The following is a 22,251-nucleotide window of genomic DNA, read 5'->3' on the forward strand; positions in this document are numbered from 1 at the left end:
TTAGCCACTTGAGCCACAGGCACCGAGCCTGACCTGGGTTTCTGTTACTCCTTTGATATACTCTGGTGCTTTCTAGTTATTTCCATTTAATGTGGTTGTTTATTTGTTGTTCTGGCTGTCCTTGCTGGAGCATGAGCACTGGGGGCTTCAGGTCAGCCGCCTTGTTGACATCACTCTAACATTGTTTTTTTCGTCCTTGAGAACTTCAGAACTTCAAGTAAGGAGCATATCACAGCCAAAGTCAACCAATGTTTATTGGAAATATGTATCCAACTTAGTGTTGAGAAAATTACATTTGGGAAGGCCAGACTGGTGTATTTGAAGCAGTTACAAATAATTAGGTGGTAAACAGTGGTAATGACTAGTGACTAAAAATTGCAGTAAGAATCCCGAGGAAGGGCTGGGCTTTACTAAGGGTTAAAAAAGCAACTAAGTCATAAAATTTAAATAGATTATTTTCCTATTTAATATCTTTTATTACATGTTCACTTCATAAAATAAAAATACAGAATAAGTAAAAGAAAACTTAAACTTGTATTCTTCCCAGAATTAATCCTGTGGTATATATATGCGAAATACTTTTTTTTTTTTTTTTTTTTTGCCCTTGGTAGAGTGACTAGGCATCACAGCTCACAGCAACCTCCAACTCTTGGGATTAAGCAGTTCTCTTGCCTCAGCCTCCAAAGTAGCTGGGACTACAGGCTCCTACTACAATGCCTGGCTATTTTTTGGTTGTAGTTGTCATTGTTGTTTGGCAGGCCCAGGCTAGATTTGAACCCACCAGCTCTGGTGTACGTGGCTGGTACCCTACCCTCTGAGCTACAGGCACTGAGCCTAAATCTTTTCTATATGGGTTAACTATTTTTGCCATAAATGTAATCATAAAATAGCCTATTCTTTTTAATAATCAATATAGTCTCACAATCCTTCTATGTGGAATTAGTGTATTTTTCTAAATAATAGCTGTGCAAGTTGGCTTGGCACCTGTAGTACAGTAGTTACAGCTCTGGCCACATACACCAAGGCTGGCAGGTTCGAACCTGACCCAGGCCAGCTAAAGAACAATGACAACTACAACAAAAAAAATAGCCAGGCAATGTGGCAGGTGCGTGTAGTCCCAGCTACCTGGGAGGCTAAGGCAAAAATTGCTTAAGCCCAAGAGTTGGAGGTTTCTGTGAGCTGTGATGCCTAGGCACTATGCCAAGGGCAACATAGTGAGATTCTGACTCAAAAAAAAAAAAAGAAAATAGTGCCTATAGTTCCAGATACTTGGAAGGCTGAGGCAAGAGAATTGCCTAAGCCCAGGAGTTGGAGGTTGCTGTGAACTGTGACGCCCTGGCACTCTACTGAGGGCAACAAAAAAAACCCATAATAGCTGTGTGTGGGATGAAAGGAAAATATGAACACAGAGATGAGTGGGAATGATAAAGATTGTGTCCTAACGAGAGTATAGATGGGTACTGGGGTAGCGGGGTGGACCGGAGAAAAGAGAAGACACGATTGGTAGCATTGGACTAATTTGTGATTGATCTCAAATACAAGGATTTCGTCAAGTAGGACATTGCAGCCCAGCTGAGGTTTAGTGCTAGGCATGTGAGGACAGGCGTCACTCCTTGCTTACTGTTGTATCCCCAATATCCAGCACGATGCCTGACCCATTGTGCCTCTCAATATTTACTTTTGAGTCAGTAGTTTGAAACACAATGAATTAGAGCAGCAGTTCTCAACCTGTGGGTCACAGCCCACAGGAACTGTATCACAGGGCTGCAGCATTAGGAAGGTTGAGAACCACTGGATTAGAGGGTGCAGAGACAGAGGCAGAAGAACCAGCTACTTTGAACTTTTGGATGCCATCTGGGAAAATGATGTTTTAAATATAGTGGTAGAGTTGATAAATTTTATACTGTGAGAGTCTAGATCTTGTTTAAACTGCTAAACTGGCTTTTCCTGACATTCTCTGGTAGGCACAGTAGGAGTGCCACCTTTGCCGGGTGGGGGCAGCAGCTCAGGTTCCCCTGCTGGCCTCTGCTGTCACCTGATGAGGGGCAGGGATCTTCTCATTACTGCTGAACTGTGGTGAAAGTTCCTGCGTGGTCTCCAGTGACACTGTGGTTGGCATAGCCTTATCTTGACTCTCTACTAGTCCATTTGACACCTCCCAAGTCTCTCACTCAGTACTGCCAGGTTGGGGTAGAAGTCCAGGTTCCCTCTGTGGTCGCCACTGACTTGGGTGGGGCAAGGGAGACGGGGCTCTTACTACTGGTCAGGGAAATGAAAATTTTTACTTAGCCTCTGATACCACCCAGGTGGGCGTGCCTCGTTACAGGCTCCTAAAGATAGAAAGTCTAGACTCCCCAATTTGCTTTTGCTGTCCTGGGTTGGGTTGGGGCCACAGCTCTTTTGTGGTGCTTGACTGGAGCAGTAGAGTATTATTGTCTGAAAGTTCCATCTTGAGGCACATTTTCTCACAACTTCTTAAAAATGTGTTCTGGGCTATTAGTCATATACACTCAGTTCAGAATAAACCTCTTCATTTTTTTTTTTTTGCAGTTTTTGGCTGGGGCTGAGTTTGCACCTGCTGCCTACGGCCTGTGGGGCTGGCGCCCTACTCCTTTGAGCTACAGGCACTGCCCTAAACCTCTTCATTTAAAAAAAAAAAAAAGTTCCGTCTTGCTAGGCTGACCTTTCCTTCCTTCGGCTACAGAGAGCAGGCTTCTGTTTGGGCTTTATTTGTCCATATTTGTGTTTCCAGGTTGCTGGCTTCTTCAGCCCCAAGTCTGGATAAATGAAAGGGAAAAAACCCCAGGAACTCACACGTTGCTGTGCTGTCCTCTCTGTATCTGCCAAAGTCTTATGTTTGTTTTACATACAATGCTCACGGTTTTTAGTCCTGTGTAGTAGATGGAATAGTGGAAGGTATGTCTGCTCCATCTTCCTGGAAGTGAAAGCCCAGCTGTCATTTTTAATTAACTGTTTTAAGTGAGGAATGGATTTGTATTTATAATTTTGCCAGCTTTAAAATAACTGGTTTTGAAGCCAGTCATAGTGGCTTACATCTCTAATCTTAGCACATTAGAAGGCTGAAGCAGGAGTATTGCTTGAGGTCAGTTTAATACCAGCCTGAGCACCATAGCAAGAGCATGCCTCTACAAAAAAAATAGAAAAATGAGCCAGGCATAGTGGTGCATGGCTGTAGTCTCACCTACTTGGGAGGCCGAGGCAGGAGGATTACTTGAGCCCAGGAGTTTGAGGTTGCTATGAGCTATGATTACTCTACTGTACTCTAGCTGAGTAACGGTGAGACTCAGTGTCTAAACAACCACAAAACAAACAAACACCTGGTTTTATTTTATTTATTATTTTTTTTTTATAGTGACAGAGTCTCACTTTGTCACCCTCGGTAGAGTGCTTTGACATCATAGCTCACAGCAACCTCCAACTCCTGGGCTTAGGCAATTCTTTTGCCTCAGCCTCCCAAGTAGCTGGGACTACAGGTGCCCGCCACAACACCCAGGTATTTTTTGTTGCAGTTTGGCTGGGGCTGGGTTTGAACCTGCCACCCTTGGTACGTGGGGCCAGCGTCCTACCCACTGAGCTACAGGCACAGCCCCAGACATCTGCTTTTAAACTCAAGAACTTATCTTCTGGCTAATTGGTCCATCTATGCAACTTTATTTTAATAGAGCATCAGAAAAGGAGTGTAGGGTTTTTTTAACCCCTTTACTATTTTTTCCACCTCCTACTAGTTAGTATTTTCACTTACAGCAAATAATTGAATAGATAGGCACATAAATGAAATTCTACTAGTTCAGCTAATTAAATAAAATCCCATTAACATGTTGACTGCCACACTAGAAAAATAAGTTTTTTTCCTTGAGTCACAGTGTTTTATTAGGTCAAGAAACACGAGAGTCATATAAGCTTCACAAGGACCCAGGCTCAAAACTAGCATAAGTTAAATACAACTCACATGCCCGTTAATGTGTTAAATATGTCGACATTTGAAATTCCACAGCTCCCTTTGGCTGATTCATTATAGTACGGTTTCTCCCTTCGTCCTAGCTTCAATTTATTTTGTTTTGTCTATAGACATTTCCTTGGCACTGTGTTCTGTGGAAGACAAGAAAGATAACTAGAAAGTGCCTTTTATTTTGTGTCTTCCTCAGCTTACGTTTTATGTTCCTGAGAGTCAAGGAACATATGATGAAGATAGTATCTTCTTTCTATTCTCTATAACTGCTAACATGGAATAGATACTTGTTAAATATCTATAAGTGAGTAACAACTTTATAAATACTTAGAAGAAAAGTCTGCCTTCTCTTCTAAGTGTTACACAGTACCTTTGTTGAAGAATGCAAATTGTGAGAGAGATGCTTATTTGGCCATCTAAGACTTTGAATATCACAAATAATTGCCTAAGTCTAGGTGTCAATAATGGCACCAATTGACAAAGGAATCACCACGTTAAGGGCAACAAAAGCATTATGGGGCTTGGATAACAATCAAAGTGCATGACAGAGTGAATGATTATTTATCCTAATGCAGACCTTCATAAATTTTCTTGACTCAAATCCATAAAAATCTCAATTTGTGTATAGTATCTCTAGGTTGAAGAGAATACCCATCCATTTATGAAGGAGTTAGGTTCAAACAACTTGTTTATGTCCTGACAACTTAAGACCTATTTGGCACTGCACTTTCTTAGATCTTGCAGTCAGAATGTGTATTCCATCCTCATTCTTCTTTCACGTTGATTTTCTCACCATATCTTTTATCACAGCAACTTCTAAAACCCCAGCTTCACAGAAATACGACATTAGTGAAAAGGAAGATAGTGGTAGGATTTGTGAACTACCTCGAGCTGGTAGCTCACACAGTGTTCAACAGACATCACTGTATTTCCCTCAAAAACTTAAACTGTGCTGCGGTACCTTAGGGGTTTGCCTTCATGCCCTGGGTACTTCACTACATAGTTTAGGAACCACGGCCCTAATGACTGTTATCACAGAGAATGAGAGGGATCATACCTAAGAAATGCGATGTCTCTTTTGGAGGGTGGTGGGAATAATGAAGAAGGAAGTTTCTAGGAGCATCGATGAGGAGTAAGTCGGTCGTTAAAGCTTGAGCCATGTGGTCTTGGTTAAATAAGCCATTTGTCTTTAATCTTATCTCCTCTAAAGCATAGAGACGAATGTCATACATATTTGATATTGAACTAGTTCTACAGGCAATCTCATTATGAATTTTTTTGATGCTAGCCAGTTCACTTGCATAGTCTTTTTTTTTTTTTTGCTTGTACAAAAGGTCTTTATTGGTGGAGGGAGGGAGGCTGCAGAGCAGCACCGAGGAGGAGAGAAAAGAGGGGAGAGAGATAAGCAGAGAGAGGGGAAGAGAAGAGAGAGTAGAGAAGAGCGAGGGGGAAGAGGTGCAAAAGAGAGAGAGAGCAGAGAAGAAAGGCAGAGAAACTTTTTTTTTTTTTTTTTTTGAGACAGAGTCTCACTATGTCACCCTGGGTACAGGGTTGGGGCATCATCTTCACTCACAACAACCTCAAACTCTTGGGCTTGAGCAATCCTCTTTCATCAGCCTCCGGAGTAGCTGGGCCTGCATGCCCTGCTCATTTTTCTATTTTCACTAGAGACAGGGGTCTTGTTCTTGCTCAGGCTGGTCTTGATCTTCTAACCTCAAGCATTCTACCCACCTCAGTCTCTCAGAATGCTAGGATTACAGGTGCAAGCTGCCATGCTCAGCCTTTGTTTTGTTACTGCCTTACTGCCACACTTTTTTCTGTAAAAATAAAAAAATATGAAACTGATGTTGATATAAGAATGATGTAGAGACTTTGATTTTATCCTTGTTACTTTTAAACAGTGTCGTTTGAGTCCAATCTTTGTTTCTGACAAAAAACTTACTTTTTCTCGCATGTAGAACAAATCACCTGCTGCAGTTACAGAACCAGAGACAAATAAATTTGATAGTACTGGATATGATAAGGACTTAGTAGAAGCTTTGGAAAGAGATATAATGTCCCAGAATCCCAACGTTCGGTGGTAAGTCTTATCACAACAAAATAATTGGGTGCTAATGATGCTCTCTGGAAGAGGAAATGGAGCAAATAAATGTATGCAAGCTCTAAAGAGCAGTCCTTGGGGACAGACCGGAGAGTAGAGAGAGCATGAGCATGACACATCATGAGAAATAGTCTGTGCAGGTTGTACCACTTTTTTGTCTGACATTTATTTTAATTAATAAAAAAAAATTGTATATACAAAATGGGAATAAGATCACAGAAATTTCATCATCTTTTGGGGGCATCCTTTTCTGGTATAAAGGCACTGATTGTTATGTGTATGTGGTGTTTATTATCTATCGCATCCTATAAATGTTGCTTTTATTTTCAATTAGAGCAGTGGTCCTCAACTTTATTAATACTGCATCTAGTCAAAGATCTATAACCTATCACCAGGAATTGTAAAAGCTCACTTCTCCACAAAGTTAGGTATATTTTCTGTTAAAACCTTAATAATTGTTAGGAATAGTTTGGGGTGATATTAAAAATTTGGGGGGATATTTGATAGTTATACAATGAAAGTAAGTTTTTTTTAATAAAAATTGCCATGTGTAGTAGTGGGCATTCCAGTGGTTGTGGCTGGCTTCATAGCAATCTCTATTTTACTCTTTAACCTTGGTGTCTAACTTTTTTTTTTTGGAGACAGAGCCTCAAGCTGTTGCCCTGGGTAGAGTGCTGTGAAGTCATAGCTCACAGCAACCTTCAACTCCTGGGCTCAAGCGAGTCTCCTGCCTCCACCTTCCAAGTAGCTGGGATTACAGGCGCCCGCCACAATGCCTGGCTATGTTTTGATTGTAGCCATCATTGTTGTTTGGCGGGCCCAGGCTGGATTCAAACCTGCCAGCTCAGGTGTATGTGGCTGGCATCTTAGCCGTTTGAGCCAGAGGTGCCAAGCTGGTGTCTAACTCTTAATAGAGGCAAAACAGCAGTATTATCTGTGCTTTGTGTCCTTTTTTAGTTTGTATGCCTTTTTTTAAAAAACACAGACTCTGTGTTTCTAAATCATGGACATTATGGACTAAGCCTCATAAAAGCAGAAATTTAAAATGACATGACGTGATAACACTCAAGAGTGGACCCATAGGCTGGGTGCCCATAGCTCAATGGTCAGGGTGCTGGCCATCTACACTGAGGCTGGCGGGTTCAAACCCCGCCCGGCCTGCTAAACAACAATGTTTAGCAAACAAAAAATGGCTGGGCATTGTAGCAGGCACCTGTAGTCCCAGCTACTTGGGAGGCTGAGGTAAGAGAATCACTTAAGTTCAAGAGTTTAAGTTGCTGTGAGCTATGATGCAACAGCACTCTACTGAGGGTGACATAGTGAGACTGTCTCAAAAAAAACAAAGAGTGGCCCCATAGGCCTATGTTCTCTTGCACCAGTCTGAAAACCATTGTTTCCAAAATGTGAAAACAAGATTTTTTTTTTTTAAGATTGTGTTTTTTATATATACTGGTTGACATGGGCCTCATCACAGTGTGTTAGCTCAGTAGTGTCCAGAGAGAGGGTGAGCATTTCATCAGCATGTGCTTCTAGTCATTCTCAAGAGTGACTGCACAGAGTTAAATGTATAATCTAAGGGGCTGTTGATAAAATAGCTTGTCTTGGTGGGGTAGGAGGAGGGCTTTTTTCAACTGGACCGCAGAGGTGGCTGTAAATGTTGATGGGCACTGGCTGCAGAATTTGTGGCTTTGGCAAAATTGGAATCATGGCAGGTCCAGAAACTGATGCCCAATTCCAGTTCACTGGTGTTAAAAAATATTTCAACTCTTATACTCTCACAGGTAGAATGAGTTGTACACTGGCCACATATGGGAAGCATTGCTTTAATAATTTTATACTTCAAGTTAAGATCTAAAAACCCCCAGGTGTGTAAGCAACTTCAATGGATTCTAAACTGTACTTCATCTGTTAAGTTCCTGTGCCTGGAGAAGTTAATGTCACCTCATCGTGTGATATTCAATTTGTACCATAAATTATGAACCTGGAAAAAAAATGATAAAATATCTTCTCTTTCAGGGATGATATCGCTGATTTAGTAGAAGCTAAAAAGTTGCTTAAGGAAGCTGTGGTGTTACCAATGTGGATGCCCGAATTCTTTAAGGGCATTAGGAGACCATGGAAAGTAAGTTTATTACCATGACAGTGTTGTCAAAGTCAATGGCCTTGCATTACTGAAGTGTGCCAGTATTTATCTGTTAGGAAAAGTGAAGAGAGATTAAGGAAATTTTTAAATTAAAAAATTTATGTTGTGCTATTCAGAATTTTTTTTAGACTAAAAACTATAAAGTTCCAGAATAAGAAACGGGTATGAATATGATCTTTGCAAGGTTGAATACACAGCAGTTAGGATTTAGAATGTACCCCCATTTAGAATTAGCTCATATTTGTAAATATGACCTAGTCAGCTAATACAAAAATACTCCATTTTACGTGTTGCATTGTATAACTTGTAACCTATATTTTGGGGATTTTTCTTAAGAAATAATCGAAGGCTTGGTGCTTGTAGCTCAGCAGTTAGGGTGCTGGCATCATACACTGAGGCTGGCAGGTTCGAACCTGGCCTGGGCCTGCTAAACAACAATGACAGCTGCAACAACAACAAAATAAATAGCTGGGCATTATGGTGGGCACCTATAGTCCCAGCTAGTTGGGAGGCTGAGTCAAGAGAATTGCATAAGCCCAACTGTGAACTCTGATATCAGGGCACTCTACCAGGGAGCAACATAGTGAGACTTGGTCTCAAAAAAAAAAAGAAAAAGAAAAAAATAATTGAAAAGTATCTGCATTTGATGAATACTTTGTAGAATCATGGGCAGATCTAAAAAGAGACTATCAAAAATATTTACTTGGATTTGGAAAATGTGTTGATGGGTAACTGCATTTATTACTAGTTTTAAAAATCTTTTAAATATTAAGTGATGGCTCAGCGCCTGTGGCTCAAGTGGCTAAGGCCCAAGCCACATACACCTAAGGTGGCAGGTTCGCATCCAGCCTGGGCTGCCAAACAACAATGATGGCTGAAACCAAAAATAAATAAATAAATAAATATTAAGTAATAAGCAAGATACAGAATTATAGACATACTTCAAATAAACTAGGTAAAAAAAATCAAAAAAACAAAACCCAAGAATCTTAATTGGTCCGAGCGCAAGAACTAGCAGGAAATACATCTAGATGGTAATGGTACTTTTGTTAGGGTATTCACATTATAAACTGCTTATTCTCATCTCTGAGTTTCAAATTTTTAATAATGTGGTTATCTTCTTTTTGTAATGGAAAGAGTAAATTTGTAACAAAATATGTTTTTGTTTATTTTTGTCTTAATGTCTATTATATATAAATTGGTTGAAACTTGATACTTAGTAATGAAATTCTTGGGAATTAAGAACAAGGCAGAAAAATACTTTGCTTACACTGTTAAACTCTCAACAGGGAGTGCTGATGGTTGGCCCCCCTGGCACCGGCAAGACCCTCCTTGCTAAAGCAGTAGCTACAGAATGCAAGACTACGTTCTTCAATGTCTCCTCCTCGACTCTGACTTCCAAATACAGGGGAGAGTCTGAGAAGCTTGTTCGCCTTCTGTTTGAAATGGTGAATGTTTGAGACAGCTCTAATGATTCTTTACCTCTCTGAAGGGAGAAAGTGAGTTGTAACTATCTCCAGTATTTGAAATAGCTAGACAGGATGACATCTTGCCCAGAGTATGATTCCTGTGTCCTTTACAAACATGAATAACTTGAGTTTCTTTTTGTCTCTTTTCCTCCAGCACACTCCCATTATGGGATCTGCATTACTCATGAGTTATAGGGATCTGAAATTATGTGTTTTAAAGTAGTAGGCTTTAGTAATAATAAGGTGAATGCAGGATTGTAACAACAATTCCAAAAGATGAGAATCATAGGTAGTTCTAGAACTTAGGTCACCTCCAGTCTATTAACTACACCAGATACCTCTAGTGTAATGACCTGATCTTTGAATTAAAGTCTTTGCTTCTTACTTTGAGTTTCCTTTCTTTTCTTCCACCTATTTAAGTCTGAGTACAGTAGAAGAATGTTCTACCAGTTCTGGTAGAATGTTTAGATAGAATTCAACAGCCTGTTAAACTAGACTGTTTAGACTTTGTTAAGCCTCCTGATTACATCAGTCTTGCCTTTTTTTTTTTTTTGGAGACAGAGTCTCACTATGTTGCCCTAGGTAGAGTGCCCTGGTGTCACAGCAACCTCCAACTCTTGGGCTTAAGTGATTCTCTTGCCTCAGCCTCCAAAGTAGCTGAGACTACAGGTGCCCACCACAATGCCCAGCTATTTTTTATTGCAGTTGTCATTGTTTTACCTGGCCCGGGCCAGGTTCTAACCTGCCAGCCTCAGTGTATGTGGCTGGCGCTGTAACTGCTGCTACGGGCGCCAAGCCCAGTCTTGCCTCTTAAGAAGCAATGTTGTTATTACATATGCATTAGTTTATTTATTTATTTATTTTAAAGACAGAGTCTCACTTTATCGCCCTCGGTAGAGCACTGTGGCATCACAGCTCACAGCAGCCTCCAACTCCTGGGCTTAGGTGATTCTCTTGCCTCAGCCTCCAAGTAGCTGGGACCACAGGCACCCGCTACAATACCCAGCTATTTTTTTTATTGCAGTTTGGCCAGGGTTGGGTTCGAACCCACCACCCTCGGTATATGGGGCCGGTGCCCTACGTATGTATTAGGACAGCATTATGCCATTATGTTACCTACCTTGTTATTGACAAAGACATGATTGTTTTGTTTTGTTTTTTTTTGAGACAGAGTCTCACTTTGTCACCCTTGGTAGAGTTCTGTGCCATTATGCCATTATGTTACCTACCTTGTTATTGACAAAGACATGATTGTTTTGTTTGTTTGTTTTTGATACAGAGTCTTACTTTGTCACCCTTGGTAGAGTGCTGTAGTGTCATAGCTCACAGCAACCTCAAACTCTTAGGCTCCCAGTGATTCTCTTGCCTCAGCCTCCTGAGTAGCTGGGACTATAGGCCCCACCACAGTGTCTGGCAATTTTTCTCACTCTCGCTCAAGCTGGTCTTGAACTTATGAGCTCAGGTGATCCACCTACCTTGGCCTCCCAGAGTGCTAGGATTACAGGAATGAGCCACTGCACCTGGCCTAAGACATGAATTCGTGATCATAATGGATAAAGCCATCATAGTAGATCTTTCCTATGCTCAGATAAATCAAGAAATCTAAAACTTTTACAATTTCAGATATTCATTTTAAGGCTTTTTCTGTTTCAGTTGCCATTGTTTTCTCTTTCAACTCTAGCAATTCATTTGCCATAAGGCAAAGTTTAACAGGTTCTTAAAGGCTTACTAAAAGTCCATAGCATGATAGGAATATAATGGGGAACCTCTTTGATCATTTAGCTACCTGTTTCTTTTTTGTTTGTTTCTTCGTTTTTGCTTTTGTTTTGTTTTGTTTTTTGAGATAGGATCTTGCTCAGTCATCTGGGCTAGAATGCAGTGGCATCATCATAGCTCACAGCAGCCCTAAACTCTTGGCCTCAAGCGATTCTCTTGCCTCAGCCTCCTAGGTAGCTGGGACTATATAGGTGCATGTCACAAGGGCCAGCCAGACTATTTTGAAAAAATAATTTGCCCATGGCTTGAGAAGAAAGAAAGTAAATTTCCAATATTCCAGAATCATTAGACCTTCTTTTTAAATTTGTTTTGAGACATGGTTTTACTCTGTTTCCTAGGTTGGAGTACATTGGTATAATCATAGCTCACTACAACCTCAAACTCATGGGCTCAAATGATACTCCTGCTTCGACCTCCTGAATAGCTGGGACTAGAAGTATACTTCACCATGCCTAGCTAGTATTTTGTTTTTAGTAGAGACAAGGCCTTGCTGTGTTACGCAGGCTGGTCTTGAACTCCTGGGCCAAGAGATCCTCCTCCTTTCTTCGCACCACTCAAAGTGCTAGGACTATTGGTGTGAGCCACCAAGTCTGGCTATAATTAGGCCTTTCAAATAAAAGGAAACTAAGGCTGGGCGCAGTGGCTCACACCTGTAATCCTAGCACTCTGGGAGGCCAAAGCAAGTGGATTCCCTGAGCTCATGGGTTCAAGACCAACCTGAGCAAGAGCGACACTCCCTCTCTAAAAATAGCCAGACATTGTGGCAGGTGCCTGTAGGCCCAGCTACTTGGGAGGCTGAGGCAAGAGAATTGCTGGAGCCCAAGAGTTTGAGGTTGCTATGAGTTTTGATGCCACAGCACTTACCAAGGGCAACAAAGTAGGACTCTGTCTCAAAAATAAAAAAAGGAAATTAAATAGAGTAAATGGTTAAATGTGGAGTTGGGTGACCTAGGTTCAAATTCCCCTTCAGTCACTTTCTTGGTTTGTTAACTGTGGGCAAATTCCTCTGCTTTTCTGGTCCTCAGTTGCTTTACTGTACGTAGAAAACAATAATATAGGATGTACTTCTGTAATGTTGGGAGGGTGAGAGGACCTAATATGTATGAATGCTTAATATGAAGCATGACTCACAAAGCCTTAATAAAGATTAGCTATTATTAATTAAGAATTAATTTGGGGCAGCCCTTATGGCTCAATGGGTGGAGGGTTCAAATCCTGCCCTGGCCAAATTGCAAGAAAAAAATAGCTGGCTGTTGTGGCAGGCATCTGTAGCCCCAGCTATACAGGAGGCTGAGGCAAGAGAATCGCCTAAGCCCAGGAGCCAGAGGTTGCTGTGAGCTGTGATACCACAACACTCTACTGAGGGCAATAAAGTGAGACTCTGTCTCTACACACACGCACACACAAATAGAATTAATTTGGTGTATTTTGTAATGTAAGATTTTATATTCAAGAAAACTGACATTTTCTTCCGTGAGAGGAAACCTCTTATGTAAATACTAATTGGCATTTTTTATAGCAATGTTTATTAGGAAGCCTACGTTTTTACTGGCTTTCCTGGGGTTCCTTGGGAAAATCTTTACCATTGTTAACAAATCCCTGCTCATCAGGAGGATGCTGCTTTGACTTGCCCACTTGAGCAGTGGCTCAGTCACAAACCAGTGCCTGCAGTTTGGAGCTTCTGCCCTATGACCAAAAGTTAGAGCTTATGATTAAAGCTGGCTTGTGTTTTTCTTTTGCTCATAATGTGGACTCTTCAAGTGTCAACCTAAGCAAGTAAGTTCAAGCAAAAACAGTAATATATTAGGTCATGTAACTGGGAATTTTAGAAGTTACTTTTTAGGTTTTTAGGTCTAGTGGGATCCAAAATTCAGATGTCCTCAGAAATCTTTTTCTCTGACTTTTGGCTCTCTTTACTTCTGGGTTTGACCTTTCGCAGGCCTGTGCAGTAGATTATTTATTTATTTATTTATTTGAGACAGAGTCTTACTAAGTATCTCACGGTGTCATAGCTCACAGCAACCTCAAACTCTTGAGCTCAAGCAATTCTCTTGTCTCAGCCTCCCAACTACCTGGGACTACAGGTGCCTGCTACAACGCCTGACTATTTTTAGAGATGAGGTCTCGCTCTTGGTCAGGCTAGTCTTGAACTTGTGAGCTCAGGCAGTCTACCCACCTTGGCCTCCCACAGTGCTAGGATTACAGGTGTAAGCCACTGCACTTAGCTGAATTTTTTTTTTTTAAGGACAAGGTCTTGCTGAGTTACCCAGGAATGCAGTGGCTGTTCACAGGCAGGATCATGGCACACCATGGCCTCAAACTCTTAGCCTAAAGAGATCCTCCCACTTCAGCTCTAGAGTAGCTGGGACAGTATACACCATGGTGCCTGGATTATAAGCCTTATTTATTTTTATTTTTTTTTTTTTAGAGGAAGTCTCACTTTATCGTCCTCAGTAGAGTACCCTGGTACCACAGCTCACAGCAACCTTCTTGCCTCAACCTCCCAAGTAGCTGGGACTACAGGTACCCACCACGGTGCCCCATTATTTTTTTGTTGTAGTTTTCCCGCAGCTGGGTTTGAACCCGCCACCCTCAGTATATGGGGCTGGCGCCCTACCTACTGAGCCATAGGCGCCACCCCATAAGCCTTATTTTTATTATTACCCTATAGTAAAGTCTGGGAAGTCCAGAGATTAATATTTGGCCTGTTTTCAGTCATGTGCTCATGCCTAAATCCATCATTTTGGTCAGAGAATTGGAGTAATCTAATTGGCGAGGCCTGAATAGTACTCCTGCATTTCCAAGTAGAGTTGGCCTCTTTGGAAGTAGTGGAATGAGAATGAAAAAGTAAAAATAAATAATTTAATTTAATAAAATTTCTCAGCTAACTTAGTACAAAAAGAATCAAAGAAGAATGATTTGCAAATGAGAAAAAGGCCTCTCTTATGGGAAGCTGAGGCAGGAGGATCACTTGAGCCCAAGAGTTTGAGGTTGCTATGAGCTATGATGCACAACAATCTACCCAGGGTGACAGAGTAAGACTCTGTCTCAAAAAAAAAAATAAGCCTCTCTCAATGCTGTGCAGGCAGAACCAAGTGGGGTTCTGCACCTACCATACCTTCTTGGGATGACCAAAGTGAGTTTCGTATGTGTCATATAGAGTCAGACTATTCTATACACACTCAGTATTTGAGAAGAATCAGTCTAATTTTTGCTTGATATGGCAGTAAAACAGATGGACATTTAAGTTTTTGTTGACATAGGGGTTTTTGGTAGATGGTTCCTAGCTAAAATTAGGATTGAGAATTTTCCTGGATTCCAGGCACGGTGGCTCATACCTGTAATCCCAGCACTGCGGGAGGCTGAGGAGGGAGAGTTGCTTAAGCTCAGGAGTTTGAGACTTGCCTGAGTGAGGGTGAGACCCCGACTCCTAAAAAAATGCAAAAACCCAGCAGGGGGCTGCAGCGAGCACTCATAATCCCAGCGGCTTCAGAGGCTGAGGCAGTAGGATGCCCACAGCCTGAGTCTGAGGTTGCAGTGAGCTACGCCACTGCACTCTGCTCAGGGGATAGGGCGGGATTCTGTCTCAACAACAACAACAACAAAAATTTTCTTGGATGCTTTAATGATGATAAGTTCATTCTTTCCCTTCCATTTCTGGAAAAAGAAGTATAAAATTTCTATACACATAACCTAAAACCTAAGTAAGACTATCAAAAATAATACTTTGGGCTCAGCACCTAGGTCACCGGCCACATACACCAGGGCTGGCAGGTTGGAACCTGGCCTGGACCTTCCAAACAACAATGATAACTACAACAAAAAAATAGCAGAGTGTTGTAGCAGGCACCTGTAGTGCCAGCTACTCAGGAGACTGAGGCAAGAAAATCTCTTAAGCCCAAGAGTTTGAGGTTGCTATGAGTTGTGACGCTACTGCTCTCTACTGAGGGTGACATAGTGAGATTGTGTCTCAAAAAAAAAAAAAAAAAGAACTGGTGGGAACAGACTAAAACTAAAACCATACTTGGGAGGCATGGTGTTTCGTAATGGTTCAAAGAATTAATAGGCCAAATACAATAGCATGTTTAAGCCTATAATGTTCTTTTGCCATTGTGGACTTTCATTTTTAGAAAAATCTTTAAAAGGTTTTTTAGTCATCCAAATTCTGTTTTCTCAAAATCTTCATCATCATTTTAAACTTTTTTGTGCAATGATTCTGTAAGTTTGAGTATTTGGTTTAAAAAATAGTTAACAAACTTCTTAAGTTACTGTAATAAATTGCCTCCTAAATCTCTAGAGAAGAGTGATACAGTTGTACTAACTCATAGTATTTGACTAACATCTATTTAATGGATCAGATTAATCTTCCCTGTTACATTGTGGGAAAAGTACATTTGAGGTGGAAAAATAGGTGGCTCAGCTGTAATACTAGCACTCTGGGAGACTGAGGTGGGTAGGGTGGGGAGTTCCCTTGAGCTCACAAGTTCAAGACCAGCTTGAACAAGAGTGAGACATCTTCTCTTCTCCGCAGGCATCATGGTGGGCACCTAGCTACTTGGGAGGCTGAGGCAGGAGAATCGCTTAAACCCAGGGGCTGGGGGTTCCTGTGAGCTAGGTTGACAGTAGAGTACTTTAGCCTAGAGAAACAGAGTGAAACTGTGTCTCAAAAACAAAACAAAACACAAACTGGAGGGAGGATATTATTCAGCCATAACAGGAATGGAGTACTGTACATGCTGTAACAGCTGGGCCATGAAAATATGCTAAATGAAAGAAGCCAGACACAAAAGGCTACATACTATGTGATTCCGTTTATCAATTACTGAGGATAAGCAAGTCCATGAAGACATAATGTAGATTGAAGATTGCCAGGAGCTAGAGGGCAGGACAGGGAAGTACTGATTATCTTCCAGGGTAATGAAAATGTTCTGCAGTTAGATCATGGTGATGGTTGCACAAGATTGTGGATATACTAAATTTGTATCCTTACAGTACACAATCTGTATCCAGGATTGTGGATATACTGATTTATATCTTTAAAATGCTGAGTTTAATGTTATGTGAATTTTGTCTCAAAAAAAAAAAAGAACTGGCAACACATAAATTGTTTTAATTGACTCCATGAAAACAATTAAAAGGTACCTGTTATTAGTCAAATGAAAAATGTGACAATTTAATTAGAATTTCTTGGAGAGAATCTATGTGATTTCATTTAAGGTAATGGTTCTTTTTACCCAAATTCCTTGTAGAACTTTAGAATATTTACCAATGTCTGTAAATGTTTTCCCACCATAGTTATCCATATCATTGTAGTATACAGGATAATTCTGTATCACTCAGATAAATATAGTCAGTAATATTGAATGAAACATAAAAAAGTGCCAGATAAGTATGTGAGTCTATACTAGGTGCTATGTTTTTACCTGTCCTAATTGTCTTCTCCCCCCAAATATTAGAGGACGAGAGATAGAGATGCACACTGTGGTAGCCTCCTCTGCTGTTTTCTTAGTGTTAACCTGCAGAGTACTTCTGAATGGACCGAAAACTTGGTGTTGCATGATTCCTTCCCTTAGGCTCGGTTTTATTCTCCAGCCACCATATTTATTGACGAGATAGATTCCATTTGTAGTCGCAGAGGGACTTCTGAAGAGCATGAAGCAAGCCGAAGGGTGAAAGCAGAGTTGCTGGTTCAAATGGATGGTATGTACTTGGGTACCTATAAACTGATGAGGGGTGGGACCCAGCTCCAGGGGGTCAACTTAGGGTTAACTGAGTGTTAACTTAGGGGTTTGAAGTGTTCATAACCCCAGTGGACTAGAGGGGCTGGCAAGTTGTTTCTGAGATTGAGAGCAGTAAATTCAGTGCACTGACGGTGGTGACATGGCAGAAATAACACGCACAGGACACCATTTAGCATGTATGCTGTCCTGTAATTTTATTTTTTTTAAACAGTCTCACTTTGTCACCCTTGGTAGAGTGCTGTGGCATCACAGCTCACAGCAACCTCTAACTCTTGGGCTTAAGTGATTCTTTTACCTCAGCTTCCCAAGTAGCTGGGACTATAGGCACCTGCCACAACGCCTGGCTATTTTTTTGTTGCAGTCATCATCGTTTTAGGTGGCCCAGGCTGGGTTCAAACCTGCCAGTCTCAGTGTATGTGGCCAGCACCCTACCCAGTGAGCTTCGGGTGCTGCCACTGTCCTCTGATTTTTAGCATGAAATTGAAATAAATGCACTAAATTGGACTTGAAGATAATGTATTCTTTTGAAAAAATTTTAAATTGATACATAACTGAGCTGTGCTGGTCTTTTGATTAAATCTATTTTCAGTCATGTTTTTGTACACTATAGAACTAACTTCCCTTGGAGTACACATTCACACATGTACCAGTTAGCTCTCTCTAAGTCTGAAAGCGGCTCGAACACTGTACTACCATGTATTGTTGTGCTGAATGAATCTTTAAATGACTGAGCTTTGGTGTGATCCAGCTTAGTATTTCTCTTCCTCCTTACTCTTTACTGTAGGTGTTGGCGGTGCTTCTGAAAATGATGACCCTTCTAAGATGGTTATGGTTCTGGCAGCTACTAATTTCCCCTGGGATATAGACGAGGCTTTAAGACGACGTCTTGAGAAACGAATCTATATCCCTTTACCATCAGGTATCTTCATTTAAATCTTGTCAGAAAGCTCCTGTTACTTTCAGGTAGTTTTGTTTAGAGAATTTAAAATTTGGTATTAACTTTCTTTAAAGACATAAATGTAGGTATCTTTTATTACTAGTTGGCTGTATACCTTTACACTAAGAAATTAAAAATTCAGTGAGATATATGGCTCTTGAAATGTTAAACAAATGAGCTCTAAGAATAGGAAAACAATTCTTCATATAAAGTAGATTTGAGAAATAATAATACACTGTGTTAAAAGCTTATATTTTAAAATTTGTTTCTACCATTAGCAAAAGGCAGGGAGGAGCTATTACGAATAAGCCTGCGTGAGCTGGAGTTGGCTGATGATGTTGACCTTCCAAGTATAGCAGAAAACATGGAAGGTTATTCAGGAGCAGACATAACCAATGTGTGCAGGTATGAATCACTTCAGAGACTGGCTTTTATGAGTAAACGTCTAATTCTGAAGTATTTATGCTGAATTAAGATAGATAAAGAATAAAGACTCACATTATAGTCAAACTCACAAGTTTTGGTTTAATATAGTTTTAGTGGGTCCTGGTGATATTTGGGTATCTTTCATATCAGTGACGAGTCTACAGTTCATTTGAAAGGTGTTAAGTTCAGGAAGCTAATGTTAGAACAGTCTATACAAAGTACAGAGTAATTGTCTTGGATTTAAAAAATTGGTACATTCCGGAGCAGCACCTGTGGCTCAGTGAGTAGGGCACTGGCCCCATATATCGAGGGTGGTGGGATCAAACCCAGCCCTGGCCAAACTGCAAGAAAAAAATAGCCGGGCATTGTGGTGGGCACCTGTAGTCTCAGCTACTCGGGAGGCTGAGGCAAGAGAATGGCCTAAGCCCAAGAGCTGGAGGTTGCTGTGAGCTGTGACGCAACAGCACTCTACCAAGGGTGACAAAGTGAGACTGTCTGTAAAAAAAAAATAATTGGTACATTCCTTCACCTATGAAATAGGAGATCATTGTGAAATATACTGACCTGGCACACCCAGAGTACAGTCTTATTTTCAGTTACTGTATAATAAATATGATAGGAGTAGCAGTTGAGAAAGACTTTAATCCTGCTGATTCAAGCAGGTTTTGTCCTAATCTATTAGCTCAGATGCTTATTAAACAGGGGCTTCACTACACTGGTTCCTTCATCTATCAAGTGAGCGTACCACACAGGATTATGAGGATTAGAGACAGCATGTGTGTACGTAAGGCAGCTACTCTGCTGTCCGTTGGCATAAATGGTGGCTATTTTTAAGAATGCAGCTGGGTAAAAGGAAAGAGGGATTTGAATCTGAAGTTTCTTTTTTTTTTAAACCACATTAATAGAGGGGAAAAGGAGAAATCTTTTAGCTTCATCTTCTGGCTTTTATGCTACATGGGAAAACATTTAATTTTCTGGCTAGCAGGTTCTCTTCTATCCATGTGATGTTTATTCTTTATTGAATACTTACAACAAAATTCACTTGCTACCTTCTTTATTGTACCTTTTTGGGCTTCTATATTCTGTATTTAAATTGATTAGCCTCCTTGTAACTGCTAAAATACAACAGGCCTTGTATCGCAGTAAGATTTTATACAATACTAAATACTTTTAGGTGAAAAGGTTATAAAAGGTTAGAGTTATAACAGATGCATTAAAAATTTTTCTTTTCACAGGTTTTCATCCAATCAAAATAATACTTTGTTATTTGTTTGTTTTGTTAACTAAAACCTAGGGATGCATCCTTGATGGCAATGAGAAGGCGTATTGAAGGTTTGACTCCAGAAGAAATCCGAAATCTTTCAAAAGAAGAAATGCACATGCCTACAACAATGGAGGATTTTGAAATGGCTTTAAAAAAGGTTTCTAAGTCAGTATCTGCCGCAGACATTGAAAGATATGAGAAGTGGATATTTGAGTTTGGATCATGCTAAATTCTCACATGTGAGAAATCTGCCTTAAGTGTTTGAAATAATAATTAAATGTAGTAATTCATTGCACTGAGTGCTATATTTTTTTAAGCTTTCTTAATGGTAAGATTTTTTAAAAACCTTTATGATTCTGAATAAAAGCAGTATTTTTAAGCTGAAAATTTGTTTTACTTTAGCATTACCAGATTTCTATTTCACCAACCACAAGTGTTAACACAAATGTTAACTTAGCTTAGAAAGTTTTTTTTCTAGACTTATGTTTCTTCCAACTGAATTGGCCATTCATATAGTGATATTAGCCAACAGACCATAAGGAAGACATCACCCTTGGCTCTTATTTGAAGCCAACAGCTGTCTTGATTCAGGGGCTAGGAAAGCTGTGCATTCCTAAGCACAGAATCTTTTCTCCCACTGTCTGCTGTTCTCATTCCTTCTATGGAGATTGGCCCTAGTTCCTTAGGTGCCAGTGCATAACTTAAAATCCTTAAACATTTTTTTTTTTGAGACGAGTTTCATTATGTCACCCTTGGTAGAGTGCTATGGTGTCACAGCTTACAGCAACCTCCAACTCTTGGGCTTAAGTGATTCTCTTGCCTCCGCCTCCCAAGTAGCTGGGACTACAGGTGCCTGCCACAATGCCCAGCTATTTTTTGGTTGCAGTTGTCAATGTTTAGCATGCTTAGGCCAGGCTTGAACCCAGCAGTTTAGGTGTATGTGGCCGGTACCCACTGAGCTACAGGCGCCGCCCTTTAAGCATTTTTATACAAGTAGCTAACTAAAGCATTGAACAAGGCTCAAGGTGCCTTCTTTCCCACCAGGTGTTATGGTGGTTTTGCTTCTTTCTGGAAGTTTAAAGACTCATGTTACTATGCACTTAACAAGAAAAAAAAAAATGAACCAGGTATAGCAGCTCACACCTGTAATCCCAGCACTCTGGGAGGCCAAGGTGGGTGGATCACTTGAGTTCAAGAGTTTGAGACCAGCCTGAGCAAGAGTGAGACCCCATCTCTACCAAAAAAAAAAAAAAAAATAGGGTGGCGCCTGTGGCTCAAAAGAGTAGGGCACCAGCCCCATACACCAGAGGTGGTGGGTTCAAACTTGGCCTCTGGCCAAAAAGAATAAAAAAAAAAAATAAAAATAGCCAAGTGTTATAGTGGGCAGCTACTTGGGAGGCTAAGGCAAGAGGATCTCTTAAGCCCAGGAGTTTGAGGTTGCTGTGAGCTATGATGCCACTGCGCTCTGCCCATTCTCACTCAAGTGAGACTGTGTCTCTAAATAAATGAAAAAAAAGTCTTGCCTAATTTTTATTCTGCCTACATAAAAGGCTGCACTATAGGTAAGTAGTTCTTTTTCTAAGCCTGTGCCACTCATACTCCAATTAAATTCATTAATTCATACATGTTAAAGTAATAGTTATAAGTAAAAGCTAATAAGTGAAACAAAAGTTAATGGTATAAAATTTTAGATAAGATTTTCATTTATGATTACTTATGATAGCTTATTGTATCCTCTCAACCAGAGCCTCAAGGAGTTGAATGCCATGCTATGGTCCCAAGTCTGGCTGGGAAGGAGAGAAGTCAGGACAGGAATTTGCTAACTGCAAAGCATGCTCTGCAATGGACCATGTAGCCACCTAAATTTTTTTCCTTGCTAGAATCTATAACCTTATTGTTAATGGACGAGACCCTATGATCATTTGGAGTTAAAATTGCTGCTTTCTAACAATTTATATAATAAGGAAAGGCATAAAGAAAAAGCATTACTAACTGGTAACTTTAGGATAAAATTATAAATTGCATGCTGTTATTTTTCTAGCTCTGTGTAATGTATTAATTAAAAACAGCTAGGCAGGCTCGGTGCCTGTGGCTCAAGTGGCTAAGGTACCAGCCACATACACCTGAGCTGGCGGGTTTGAATCCAGCCTGGGCCCGCCAAATGATAGCTGCAACCAAAAAATAGCCAGGCATTGTAGCAGGCGCTTGTAGTCCCAGCTACTTGGGAGGCAGAGGCAGGAGAATCACTTGAGCCCAGGAGTTGGAGGTTGCTGTGAGCTGTGATGCCACAGTACTCTGGGGCGCAGCTTGATACTCTGTCTCAAAAAAAAAAAAAAAAAAACCAGAAAAAAAAGACAGCTAAGCAAAATGAAATATTACTTCATTTTACTAACTCATCCTTCACCCCCCGCCCAAACTCATCTA

General features: G+C 40.6%; 1 protein-coding gene and 1 pseudogene across 2 annotated transcripts in view; one reads left to right on the forward strand and one right to left on the reverse strand.

Annotated features, from left to right (window-relative positions):
* The window catches only part of KATNA1 (katanin catalytic subunit A1), a 45,273-nt gene extending 25,059 nt beyond the window's left edge, over positions 1 to 20,214 (forward strand). For both annotated transcript variants that reach the window (XM_003790256.1, XM_023513527.1), the window contains 7 exons: positions 5,929 to 6,050; positions 8,088 to 8,193; positions 9,504 to 9,662; positions 17,033 to 17,159; positions 17,985 to 18,119; positions 18,416 to 18,542; positions 19,858 to 20,214. In XM_003790256.1, coding sequence (XP_003790304.1) covers positions 5,929 to 6,050; positions 8,088 to 8,193; positions 9,504 to 9,662; positions 17,033 to 17,159; positions 17,985 to 18,119; positions 18,416 to 18,542; positions 19,858 to 20,056 — 975 coding nt within the window. In that variant the 3' untranslated portion in view covers positions 20,057 to 20,214. The remainder of the gene's footprint in view (positions 1 to 5,928; positions 6,051 to 8,087; positions 8,194 to 9,503; positions 9,663 to 17,032; positions 17,160 to 17,984; positions 18,120 to 18,415; positions 18,543 to 19,857) is intronic.
* Positions 20,215 to 20,307: 93 nt separating this feature from the next.
* On the reverse strand, positions 20,308 to 20,424 carry LOC111725517 (annotated as a pseudogene).
* Positions 20,425 to 22,251: the final 1,827 nt, after the last annotated feature.

This window comes from Otolemur garnettii, unplaced genomic scaffold (genome assembly GCF_000181295.1).
Source record: "Otolemur garnettii isolate 467f Iridium unplaced genomic scaffold, OtoGar3 scaffold00042, whole genome shotgun sequence".
Lineage (NCBI taxonomy): Eukaryota > Metazoa > Chordata > Mammalia > Primates > Galagidae > Otolemur > Otolemur garnettii.